This window comes from Actinia tenebrosa, unplaced genomic scaffold (assembly GCF_029948245.1).
Source record: "Actinia tenebrosa isolate PJP-AT-01 unplaced genomic scaffold, QUT_ActTen_1.0 PGA_scaffold0__85_contigs__length_37466705, whole genome shotgun sequence".
In the NCBI taxonomy this organism is placed as follows: Eukaryota; Metazoa; Cnidaria; class Anthozoa; order Actiniaria; family Actiniidae; genus Actinia; species Actinia tenebrosa.
In genome coordinates this window covers 13166048-13179242 of record NW_028292569.1, presented here as the reverse complement: position 1 = coordinate 13179242, position 13195 = coordinate 13166048, and the positions used below count along the sequence as shown (strand labels likewise).

Sequence of the window (13195 nt, the reverse complement as noted above, 5' to 3'; positions counted from 1 at the left end):
GAAAAGATAGACTTAGTTGGTTTGCAAATACTTTTTATCCCTCTAATGCAAATTATCTATAATATTATCAGGGAAGGAACGTCCTCCCAACCAAAAGATAAGCCTCAGTACTCCTTTCTAGCTGAGCCAGTTGCGCTACCTAACACGGTGTCAACAATACAGAGGCATATTCCCAAGAATGCTGAAGCCACTACTGTTCTTGTGGGAACCCATGAGGATCTCACAAGACCTTCAGGGGCTTTTGTTCGACTTCTACACGGCTGTAACCTGCAGAACTTAGCAGAAGTGAAGATACCTGTGAGGTTTTTGTTCATCCTCCTGGGACCAGAAGATGAGGTGATAAATTATCATGAGGTTGGCCGGAGTATGGCGACGTTTATGTCTGAGAAACTCTTTCTTGATTCGGCATACTCGGCCAAGGTAAGATATAAAATGCCCGTACGTAAGACCGACCAACTAACCGACCAACTGGTCAGTCAACGAACTGATCGAGCGACGTAAGGAAGGAAGGAAGGAAGGAGGGAGGGAGGGAGGGAGGGAGGCAAGGAAGGAAAGAAGGAAGGAGGGAGGGAGGAGGGAGGGAGGCAAGGAAGGAAGGAAGGAGGGAGGGAGGGAGGCAAGGGAGGAAGGAAGAGAACATTTCAGAAATCTGTTAACATTTTCCCGTTAACTGCCATTGCTGCGTTATTTTACAGAATGTTAACGGCCTCCTTCAGTCAATAGACAGCTTCTTGAGCGACAGTATACTAATCCCCCCAGGGGAATATGACCGCAACGTTCTGAGCCACACCATTCCTATCCTGGCTGACCGAGCTAAAGAGATCGCTCTTCGTAGACGAGAAACAACGATCAAAATAGAGAAGGTAAAAGGGCCTTGTGAAAAAGTGAAAGACGAAGCAGAGGCTCCAGAAGTGGAAGATGCGCTTGAAAGAACAGGGAGATTCTGTGGTGGTTTGATTCGAGATATAAAGAGGCGGTTCTCGATGTACAAGAGTGACATCTTGGATTCCCTTAACATGCGCTGTGCAATGGCTACCATCTTCGTCTATCTTGCTTGTCTGGCTCCAGCAGTTTCGTTTGGTGGGCTGCTGTACGAAAACACCGATCATTGGATGGGAGTTTCCGAAATGATCTTCGCAACTGCTCTATGTGGTATTATCTTTTCACTCTTTGCAGGACAGCCTCTAATTATTATTGGCGCAACAGGACCATTATTAGTGTTCGAGAAGAATACCTTCGACCTGTGCAACAATTTTCACCTGGAATATCTCCCTTGGAGAGCGTGGGTTGGTCTGTGGGTCATGGTGATCTGCTTTGGCATCATTGCTTTTGAAGGGTGCTTTTTGATTCGCTACTTTACTCGCTTCACAGAAGAAATCTTCGCGATCTTGATTTCTCTCATCTTCATTTACGATGGCCTCTCCTATGTGTGGAAACTCTATCACTACGAGAACCTGAAGCGTAGCCATGACGACGAGAGCCACAGCTCAGAGGATTATCTCAACACAGCTCTCTTCACGACAATTCTTTTGTTTGGGACCTTCTTTATCGCCCACAGCCTGCGACAGTTGAGACACAGCCATTTCTTCGGTAACGTTGCCCGTAGGATTGTGAGTGACTTTGGTGTTCTTATTGCCATCGTTGCCATGGTGATCTTGGAATTGATCGCAGGTAGCATATCGACGCATAAGCTGGAAGTACCTGAAGGTGTACTGACCTTGACGTCTCCTAAGAGGACTGGCTGGCTTGTGAATCCCATGGGTATTGAGAGTACTACATCTGCCAGCAGCATCATGGCGGCTTTGATTCCAGCAATCCTCGTCAGTATCCTACTCTTCATGGAGGTCGAGTTCTGCAATGTTATCTTGGATAAAAAAGACAACAAGCTCAAGAAAGGACCAGGGTATAACCTTGATCTGTTCATCGTTGGTCTTCTCGTCGGTCTGTGTTCCATTCTTGGTCTTCCTTGGATGTGCGCAACTCCTGTTCACACGGTGTCACACTTCCATGCCCTGTCTGTCTTGAGCACCAACAACCCTCCAGGCGAGCACCCCCATCTTATCGAAGTCAAGGAACAGAGAGTCACCAATGTCATCATTCATCTTCTGATTGGCGTCTCAGTTGTTCTTGCTCCAGTTCTTCGCCTTATACCTGTCGCTGTCCTCTTTGGTGTCTTCATCTTCCTCGGGGTGTCATCCTTGTCACATCTTCAACTCGTTGAGCGTGCCAAGCTACTCATCATCTCACCAAGCCACCACCCTGACTTGAACTATGTGCGTAATGTATCGACTGCCAAGATGCATTTCTTCACCATTGTGCAGATCATCTGTGTGGTGGTACTCTTCGCTACGAAGCTCTCGCCTGCAGCACCTGGATTCCCCTTCTTCATCATCTGTTTGATTCCGCTAAGGAAACTTCTTGAACGATTCTATGAAGCGAGTGAGTTAGAAGAACTAGATAATGAAGTAGACGAGGTCTATGACAGCGACCTAGACAACTTTGAATCCATTCATTTACCTATGTAACTTATGAAAGTGAACTGAAAAGGCTTTATTTTCCAAGTCATTGACTTTATCATTTACGCCAAGTGACATTATCCAACAGATTCCTTGCAGCATGTCGGAATGCAGCTCAATTTGGAGGACGTTCAATACGTTCCCAATTGTCAGGAGATTGAAATTCATTTGTTTTGTCCTCCAAGATGAGCTGCTTTGATGTGACATGCAAGGGGTCTATACTTTTGTGACTTGGAATGAGTAAATATTGAAGATCATGCATCAAGCAGAGTGCAAACAGTATTATAATGGTATAAAAGTGGCAGAAAAGACCCTATATTTCAATAGCAAAAATAGACAGATTACTTTTTAGTAGCCTTTAAAAAGAGTGCTATTTCGTAGATATGGTATTTGAACTTTAATATTAGCTAATATATATTACAGTAATATGCTGGGTGGTAAGCAAAAACTACTTAATATGTGCTTAAAAAAACCTCACAGTCTCTTTTAGTAATCTGAAGAGAATACTGTTTAACAGTTAGAGTATTTGCACTCTAATATTAGCTTATATTTATAAGCTGGGTGGCAAGGGATAGTCATTTACATTGAACACGCTTGAGCAAGGGCAGATCCAGGGGGGGGGGGGGGCAGCAGGGAAAAAAAAAACAAAAAAAACTGAAGTTTAATTAGATGCTTTTTTATTGTTTCCTGTTGCTTTGAAGGAAGAAACTCAATTAGCCCCCCCTAAACTCAATTAGTCCCCCCTAAAGTTTTGGCTGGATCCGCCCTTGCTGAGGACCAAACTGCATTATGTATAGTGCAGCCCAGGGCTGTGTTGTCAAAACATTACAACTTTTTACATTTTGACATTATGTACATAGAAAGAAAATTTTCTAAATTGTAAGAATTCTATTCATATTTGTATTGATGTTTTGAAACATATTTTTTCCTCTTGTGAGAATTCAATTCACATACACATTTTGGACTAGCTAGCCAAGAGACATTTGAATGATCAAAAACAAGGTTTGTAAAGCATTGAATAACTGATATTATTTTGTAAATATGCTAGCAGAATAGATAAAGCAAACATGCAATCTTGATTTCACACCTTAAAGGCTAAACTTTATTGAAATATTTATTTGATAATCCCTTATAAACATTACTTGGTTAATATTAATTTTCGTATCTACGCGCTACCCTCATATGATAGAGGCTTTGCACCATCACGTGATGGCAGCCATGACAGGAGGCTGGAACAATTAATTCTGGCCTAATCTGGTTTACACAAAAAAGAATTCAGTTTTCGCAGAGGATAAAGACTACTATTGTACCTCCTCTCATCATATGATGGTGCAAAGCCTCTATTACAAAAACAAGGATCAAAAATTTTCCTTTTCCTGTGCTTGCATTTGTATCACAAGTGAAAACTTTTTAGAATTTCTACATGTTAGTCCATCTTCTTCTCATCTTGATCTGAAATTTTTTTAGGTAGGATAGTTTGAGGAATATCCTTTTGAGAATCTGTTTCTTGTATTTTTTCTGTCTCACTTTCTTTTATACTTTCCTTCTCATCTTTGATTTCATTAGTATTTTTATTAACTTCTGGAGTTTTTGCCATTTCTTTATTATTTTTATTACGAGATGGAGCTGTTGTTTTTTCTTCGGTTTTGATTTCTTGCTCTTCTACAATCTCCTGAGGGATCATGGGTAATAGGGGTGATGTAATATCCCGTATCTTGAGTCCCATTGGTCGATCTAGTCCTTCACTGAGAGTACTGGGCCCAGTCATAATTATACAATTTAGCGGGAAAATTGCTGCTAGGCAACGGTCAATGTAAGGTACAAGGTCTTTGACAATTGCTTTGGAAAAACTTGTGAACAGTGAGCGTTCCTTTTCATTTAGAGCTGGCGCTTCGGTTCTAGGGAAATGAAAGAGAAGTGTGAATGTGAAAGGGATCGAAAATATTAGGTACTGGTGCTGCAAGTGTATAGAGTAAAGGTGAGGCATGGTTCAGAATACATTCTTTTAAATATTCATTGTGTCAAACTTGTATGTACCCTTTTAGCTGATGTTTTTCCCATTACTGACCAAACGTCATTCTCTTGAGAATAAAATTCTTGGTTTGAGTCGTATCCTCAAACCAAGAATGTTTATGTATCTTCTCATGTACAACCATTAAACAAAGAAATGATACTCTAGGGAATAACACATGGTCTAAAATCAGAAAACATTACACCCACTAGAAAACTAGAAAACAATTTTGTACCAAAGCTAGTGTTCTCTAGTTTTCTGCTACATGTCATGCTTGCCTGAACTATAATCTGTCATGTGATTCATATCTGCACACACATGCGTTTTCTATTTCTTCAGTAAAGCATAAAGCCACAAGTGATATCAGAACTGTGCTCTGTTCTCTCAGAGATCACAATTTAGAACCATTAATAGTGTGCACAGCTATTCGACTATAAGAATTAGGTACAAATTTTGCACACCTCTTCAAATGTAGTTAAACCTACCTGTGAAATGTACAAGTAGCCTGAATGACTGCCATAAGTGACATGTGTAATTCATCTCGGACTGGATGGGCCAGGGACAGTGGTGCACAGTGTCTCAGCTCATTGAAGGCAGACAGTATTGCATTAGTGTATGCAGCTAGCGGAGGATGCTCTAACAAGCTGAACGGAGGTGTAAGATTTTTGGAAGCTTCATCAGACTGGAAAAAAAAAATACTGCTGTCAGTTTTCAACTTTATTGGATTCATATTCATGAAATTGAATCACAATTTGAAAAAAAGGTTAGAAAAAAATTCAAATATTTGAATTTTCTGCAACAGTTTTGGTGTTCTGAGACAGGGTATCTGACAGTCAAGATGAAAAATTTTACGCTGCGCTTGTGTAGGCTGGTTTTCACTTGCGTCAGAATTGGAATGGGAAGCTGAGTCCGAAGCATGCTCAGTTCATACATATACATGATATTGCAAGTATATACCGTTGGTCATAAGCATAAAGCATGAGCAAAGAAAAACAAAACCTTCTGATACAATATGCTTTTAACTCCAATTACTCTGTTTTTTGATTTTCACACACACAAAAAAAAACCCTGCTGTATGTATCCGCATCTTCACCTTTTGTATAGTTGTGGACATAACCGTGGAAGTCAGAACACTTGGAAGAGACTGTAAGGTGTATGAGGACATGGTATTTTCAAATCTACAAAAAGAAAGGAAAAAAAAACTTCAAATATTTGAGCTACCTTATGAACTTCACTTGAACGTCAAGATGACACTGAAAATTTTTAAATATATATTTAAATCCATGTACTAGCCCAACTTCATAATGAGCAGGTGGATTTCACAGTGGATGGAAGAATAGAGGAAATCTTCAATTGACTTGGATTGTATAAAAATTTGACAAAATCCTCTTTCATTCCCCATATTTTATTGCAAAAACTTACACTTTAGTAGCATCTCTAACAGCAGCAGAATATACTCTCAATGATGCTGACTGAAAGAGAGGCGGCAGGAGACCACGAAAGTCTGCTCCAACACGGCTAAATGACAACCCAAAGTACATACACTGCCCAAGAAGAGAATCCAATCGCCCACCCATTCCAAGGTTTAAATCTTTCTCTAAAATGTCTAGGAAGTGAGACACCTGGAAAGAGAGATGTAGGAAAATTTTTAAGTGGAAGTGCTTAAGTGGAAGAATGAATGGGAATGAAATGGAAGTGGGAAGGGAAATGATACTGAATTTGTAGAAAGCGAGTCATATGGGAAGGGAGATGCTGCAAAAAAAAAAAAAAGTAATGGAAGGATGAATGGGAATAAAATGGGAACATAAATAGAATAAGCAAACTAAATAACTAATACCACACTCTTGTTTATCGGCATAAACTTTAATTTTACCCTGGCTTGTTTAGTAAAGTATATTTTTATCACCATACCTTTTGCACAATCCAGCAATGAAATAGATTACTATAAACTGGATTTTCCTCGTCTTCCATGGAGAGTATTGGGTCATCATCAGAGAATATAGCTCTGTACTGTGTGACGATGTCAAATAAATGCACGCGACTAGCCTCAATAGTCTTGGTGATGTGATAATATGGATCATCAGTAGGAATACTACTCAGAACACTCTTCAACCACACATCTCGTGCTTGTAAGAACTTTATTCTGAGTTCAGCTTCGTGGAACACTTCAAGACGACGCAGATAACCAATTACTCGCAAACACGCTGGTAGTTGAATTGAAGAACGAAGTTGTTGGAGGAGTTGTGAGAGCATGAGTTGGGTAGAGGATTGTACCGCTGTTACGATCTTTTGTACGACAGGAATGTTGGCGAGTTTTCGTTCAAGACGCTTGACGTAGGATGCAAGTTCAAGAGCTTCTTCATAATAACCATTACGAACACAAGTATCCATCAACTGGAAGTATAAACAGATAATTGTATCAATGGCAATGCTAGGACATAAGGAGACACAAAACTAGGTAAGTTACAGTAAATTAATTTACTTATAGAATGAACATCTATTTAAAAAACTAAATTCCAATTAATAGTAAGTTAGCTGTCTTGACTTAGATCAGCCCAGAGGTTGTTTCAGGGTTCTATCTGTGAGTTATAGCATGCCCTGACTTAGATCAGCCCAGAGGTTGTTTCAGGGTTCTATCTGTGAGTTATAGCATGCCCTGACTTAGATCAGCCCAGAGGTTGTTTCAGGGTTTGATCTTCAAGTTAGCCATGCCTTGACTTTGATCAGCCCAGAGGTTGTTGCAAGGTTCAATCTGTGAGTTAGCCATGCCCTACCATTTACCAACCCAGAGGTTGTTTCAGGGTTCGATCTGTGAGTTAGCCATGCCCTGACTTAGATCAGCCCACAGGTTGTTTCAAGGTTCAATCTGTGTGTTAGCCATGCCCTGACTTTTATGAACCCAGAGGTTGTTTCAGGGTTAAAGGTTGAAAAATTAAACACAAACCTGAGGGATTTCCAGAATCTCAAGTAGCTGGGTGTGTCTTGCTAATGTCAGAGAATTTAACCTGCGACTAAGATGGGACAAAAAATTAAACAATGCTTAACGTAATGGTATTCTCAGGGTTCGCTAATTGGTAGTGCATTTAATGTGGACGTTACCTGGTGTTTATTTCTTGTGCAGCTTTCATGAATTCCTTGCATGTCTCGGAGAACACTGGAAGCTTCTCTAATAAACTCTCAACATGGTTTTCTACTGAAAGAAACTGTTTAAAAAACCATCAATATAGACTGAGTAAATATGCTGATCATTGATATAGTTTATACTCTTCGTGTTCCCAAACACTTCTCTTGTGTCCTCTATTCATTTGGCATTGAACAAGGAAAACATGTTCATAATTCTTAAAACATTATCCTCAACCTTATCGCCACCATCATAATCATCATCACCATCACCATCATCACCACCCCAACACCATCATTATCATCCTCACCATTATCACCACCTTACAATCTTCATCACCATTATTATCACCATCATCATCATCACCATCATCATCATTACCATCATTACCCCACCACAACCATCATTATCACCATCATTATGGTCATCACTATCATAACCTTTATGCATCAACATCATCCATTACCATCATCACCACCATCATGATCATGCATCAACATTATCCATCACCATCATCATCATTGTCATTATTATCGTCACCATCATCATCACCATCATCATGCATCAACATTATTACTGTTGATACTTTGCATTTGATTTAATCATGAATTTATATTGTTCAAATTACAAAGAGCACAAGGCATGCCACTTACATCTTGAAATATCTCCCTTGAACAGTCAGCTGTCTTGATAAACGTTTTATAATTATGGAAAGCAAGATCCTGAGTCTGTTGAAGCACTTGATCTCTTTCTTCGGCCAAGCGGTCAGGTTCTCGGCCTGTTGATTTGATTATATAAAACATAAGAAATCTAGCAGTACTAGTGATTATAATGAAACACTCAAAGTAGGATGGATTATAAAGAGGATTTGATTCCAAAAAACGATTCAAAAATGGAAGGACAAAGCGAACTTCAAAGTCTTCTGGTGAACAATATATAAAAATAAATGACGTAAAAAAGCAATTAATTTAAGCACATAACGGATAGTTTCTCGAGAAATAACGCTGTACCCCCGAAGCTATATTAATACAATACAATTATAGAGAAAAAGTAGAAAAAATAGATATTATTTACCAAGTCTATCGACTCCAGATGAACAAAGTTCCGCAAGATAAACAGCAAAATCTGGACTATCTCGCCATGATTCTGAAACAATAAATACACAGTGAATTCAGAAAAAGTATTTTTAATACGTTTTAGAAATATTACTGAAATCAGACAAACCTGGGAAGGATTCTGTGAATAAAGTTTTGATCAGAGTTTCTTGATCATCTTCTGCCTCCGTGGCAGCCATGTTGAATAGACAAGTTGCGCTTGCGCTTCAAGGGTAACAGCTGGTCGGAGTGATTTTAATTGAACGGGCTCAGATTTGCCAGAAATCTACTATCCCCCCCTCCCCTCTTTTTCAGCTGATCTGAATTAAAGAAAACGTTAGCCAATCAGAATCGAGACCATTTGCAAAACTGAGGCATCAATTTTTGTCTTTAAATCATAGATTTCCAGGCCACCAAATGAAAAAAATAGCATTGCTAATAGAGTAATTACTATTCAAGGAGTATATACAAGGACCCAAAAATGAATTTTCAAGGAGTATGTTCAGCTAACTATCCCAAGCTTTTACACGGTGGTTGCACATGGCCGACTTTCAGATTTTCCAATCTTTCTGACTAGATCTATTTCAGAACCATGCAAGTAATCATCAATTTTAATCCAATAGATTTTGACCCGTTTTATTCGATATTTTGATCCATTCGATATTGAACCGTTTTATTCGATATTTTCATCCATTCGATATTGAACCGTTTTATTCGATATTTTGATCCATTCGATTTTGAACCGTTTTATTCGATATTTTGATCCATTCGATTTTGACCCGTTTTATTCGATATTTTAATCCATTCGATTTTGACCCGTTTTATTCGATATTTTGATCCATTCGATTTTGACCCGTTTTATTCGATATTTTAATCCATTCGATTTTGACCCGTTTTATTCGATATTTTGATCCATTCGATTTTGACCCATTTTATTCGATATTTCGATTCATTCGATTTTGACCCGTTTTATTCGATATTTTAAGTCATTCGATTTTGACCCGTTTTATTCGATATTTCAATTCATTCGATTTTGACCCATTTTATTCGATACTTTAATCCATTCGATTTTGACCCGTGTTATTAGATATTTTAATCCATTCAATTTTGACCCATTTTATTCGATACTTTATTTCATTCGATTTTGACCCGTTTTATTCGATATTTTACTTCATTCGATTTTGACCCGTTTTATTCGATACTTTAATCCATTCGATTTTGACCCGTGTTATTAGATATTTTAATCCATTCAATTGTGACCCATTTTATTCGATATTTTCATGCATTCGATTTTGACCCGTTTTATTCAATATTTTAATTCATTCGATTTTGACCCAATTTATTCGATATTTCGATTCATTCGATTTTGACCCATTTTATTCGATATTTTAATTCATTCGATTTTGACCCATTTTATTCGATATTTTCATGCATTCGATTTTGACCCATTTTATTCGATACTTCAATTCATTCGATTTTGACCCATTTTATTCGATATTTTAATCCATTCGATTTTGACCCGTTTTATTAGATACTTTAATCCATTCGATTTTCACCCGTTTTATTCGATATTTTGATCTATTCGATTTTGACCCATTTTATTCGATACTTTAATCCATTCGATTTTGACCCGTTTTATTAGATATTTTGATCCATTCGATTTTGACCCATTTTATTCGATATTTTAATCCATTCGATTTTGACCCATTTTATTCGATACTTTAATCCATTCGATTTTGACCCGTTTTATTAGATATTTTGATCCATTCGATTTTGACCCATTTTATTCGATATTTTAATCCATTCGATTTTGACCCATTTTATTCGATACTTTAATCCATTCGATTTTGACCCATTTTATTCGATATTTTGATCCATTCGATTTTGACCCATTTTATTCTATATTGTAATCCATTCGATTTTGACCCGTTTTATTCGATATTTTAATCTATTCCATTTTGACCCGTTTTATTCGATAATATTATCTATTCGATTTTGACCCGTTTTATTCCATACTTTAATCCATTCAATTTTGACCCGTGTTATTCGATATTTTTATCCATTCGATTTTGACCCGTTTTATTCGATATTTTAAGTCATTCGATTTTGACCCGTGTTATTCGATATTTTAATCTATTCGATTTTGACCCATTTTATTCGATACTTCAATTCAGGCGATTTTGACCCATTTTATTCGATACTTTAATCCATTCGATTTTGACCCATTTTATTCGATATTTTAATCCATTCGATTTTGACCCATTTTATTCGATATTTTGATCCATTCGATTTTGACCCATTTTATTCTATATTGTAATCCATTCGATTTTGACCCGTGTTATTAGATATTTTAATCCATTCAATTTTGACCCATTTTATTCGATATTTTCATGCATTCGATTTTGACCCATTTTATTCGATACTTCAATTCATTCGATTTTGAACCCGTTTTAATTTCAAGTATTTAATTCATTCGATTTTGGACCCATTTATTCGATATTTCGATTCATTCGATTTTGACCGCCATGTTTAGTCGATATTTTAATTCATTCGATTTTGACCATTTTTTCGATATTTCATGCATTCGAGTTTGACCCATTTATTCGATACTTCAATTCATTCGATGTTGACCCATTTTATTTCGATATTTTAAATCCATTCGATTTTGACCCTTTTATTAGATTACTTTAATCCCTTCGATTTTCAACCCGTTTTATTATTCGATATTTTTATCTATTCGATTTTGCCCATTTTATTCGATATTTCGATTCATTCGAGTTTTGACCGCGTTTTATTAGATATTTTGATCCATTCGATTTTGACCCTCATTTTATTTATTCGATATTTTAATCCATTCGATTTTGAAACCCATTTATTCGATAGTGTGATCTATTCGATTTTTGACCCATTTATTCGATAATGGATCCATTCGATTTTGACCCATTTTATTCGATAATGGAATCCATTCGATTTTGACCCATTTTATTCGATAACTAAATTTATTCGATTTTCGACCCGTTTTACCCTCCTTTTATTCGATAATGGAATCCATTCGATTTTGGACCATTTATTCGATATTTTGGAATCCATTCGATTTTGACCCATTTTATTCGATAATGGATCCATTCGATTTTGACCCCATTTAATTTCATACCTAATTCATTTTTGGACCATTTATTTAATAATTTTAATCCATTCGAATTTTGACCCTTTTTTATTGGGATACTAAAATTCGATTTTGACCCATTTTTATCGATAACGGAATCCATTCGATTATTTGACCATTTTATTCGATAATTCCATTCGATTTTGACCCATTATTATTCGATAATTAAACCATTCGATTGTGACCACCCATTTATTTGAAATGGAATCCATTCGATTTTTGAGCCATTTTATTCGATAACGGAATCCATTCGATTTTGACCCATTATATTCTATAATGGAATCCATTCGATTTTGACCCATTTTATTCGATAACTAAATTTATTCGATTTCGACCCATTTTATTCGATAATGGAATCCATTCGATTTTGATCCATTTTATTCGATAATGGAATCCATTCGATTTTGACCCATTTTATTCGATAACTAAATTCATTCGATTTTGACCCATTTTATTCGATAATGGGATCCATTCGATTTTGACCCATTTTATTTGATAACTAAATTCATTCGATTTTGACCCATTTTATTCGATAACGGAATCCATTCGTTTTTGACCCATTTTATTCGATAATGGAATCCATTCGATTTTGACCCATTTTATTCGATAATGTAAACCATTCGATTTTGACCCATTTTATTAGATAATGGAATCCATTCGATTTTGAGCCATTTTTATTCGATAACGGAATCCATTCGATTTTGACCCATTTTATTCGATAATGGAATCCATTCGATTTTGACCCATTTTATTCGATAATGCAATCTATTCGATGTTGACACATTTTATTCGATAACTAAATTTATTCGATTTTGACCCATTTTTATTCGATAATTTGAATCATTTTATTATTACCCATTTTATTCGATAACTAAATTTATTCGAGTTTGACCCGTTTCTTTGGATAATTGGAATCATTCGATTTTGACCCGTTTTATTCGATAATGAGATCCATTCGATTTTGACTAATTTTATTCGATAATGGAATCCATTGGATTTTGACCCTTTTATTCGACTCATCGGTTTCTGACGCGTTTGATTCGATAATTGGATCGATTCGATTTTAAACCGTTTTTTTTCCAATCTATTCGGTTTTGACACGTTTTATTCGATAATTGGAATCATTCGATTTTGACCCGTTTTATTCGATAACTAGATTCATTCGATTTTGACCCGTTTAATTCGATAAATAAATTCATTCGATTTTGAACCGTTTTATATTCGATGATTGGAATCATTCGATTTTCACCTATTTATTCGATAACTAAATTTATTCGATTTTGACCC

The 13195-nt window shown here is 36.6% G+C and overlaps 2 protein-coding genes across 2 annotated transcripts; one reads left to right on the top strand and one right to left on the bottom strand.

The window, feature by feature from the left end:
* Positions 1 to 34: 34 nt before the first annotated feature.
* Positions 35 to 3120, top strand: LOC116288609 (anion exchange protein 3-like). Its single transcript, XM_031695420.2, has 2 exons — positions 35 to 420; positions 696 to 3120. Exons 1-2 carry the CDS (start codon positions 46 to 48, stop codon positions 2523 to 2525), a joined length of 2205 nt encoding a protein of 734 aa, XP_031551280.2. The 5' UTR covers positions 35 to 45; the 3' UTR covers positions 2526 to 3120.
* Positions 3121 to 3591: 471 nt separating this feature from the next.
* Positions 3592 to 8945, bottom strand: LOC116288612 (conserved oligomeric Golgi complex subunit 8). Its single transcript, XM_031695423.2, has 10 exons — positions 8873 to 8945; positions 8723 to 8794; positions 8302 to 8426; positions 7627 to 7730; positions 7472 to 7538; positions 6439 to 6921; positions 5950 to 6149; positions 5621 to 5705; positions 5013 to 5209; positions 3592 to 4414 (listed from the first exon to the last, which is right to left on the bottom strand). Exons 1-10 carry the CDS (start codon positions 8940 to 8942, stop codon positions 3943 to 3945), a joined length of 1875 nt encoding a protein of 624 aa, XP_031551283.2. The 5' UTR covers positions 8943 to 8945; the 3' UTR covers positions 3592 to 3942.
* Between the last annotated feature and the right edge of the window lie 4250 nt (positions 8946 to 13195).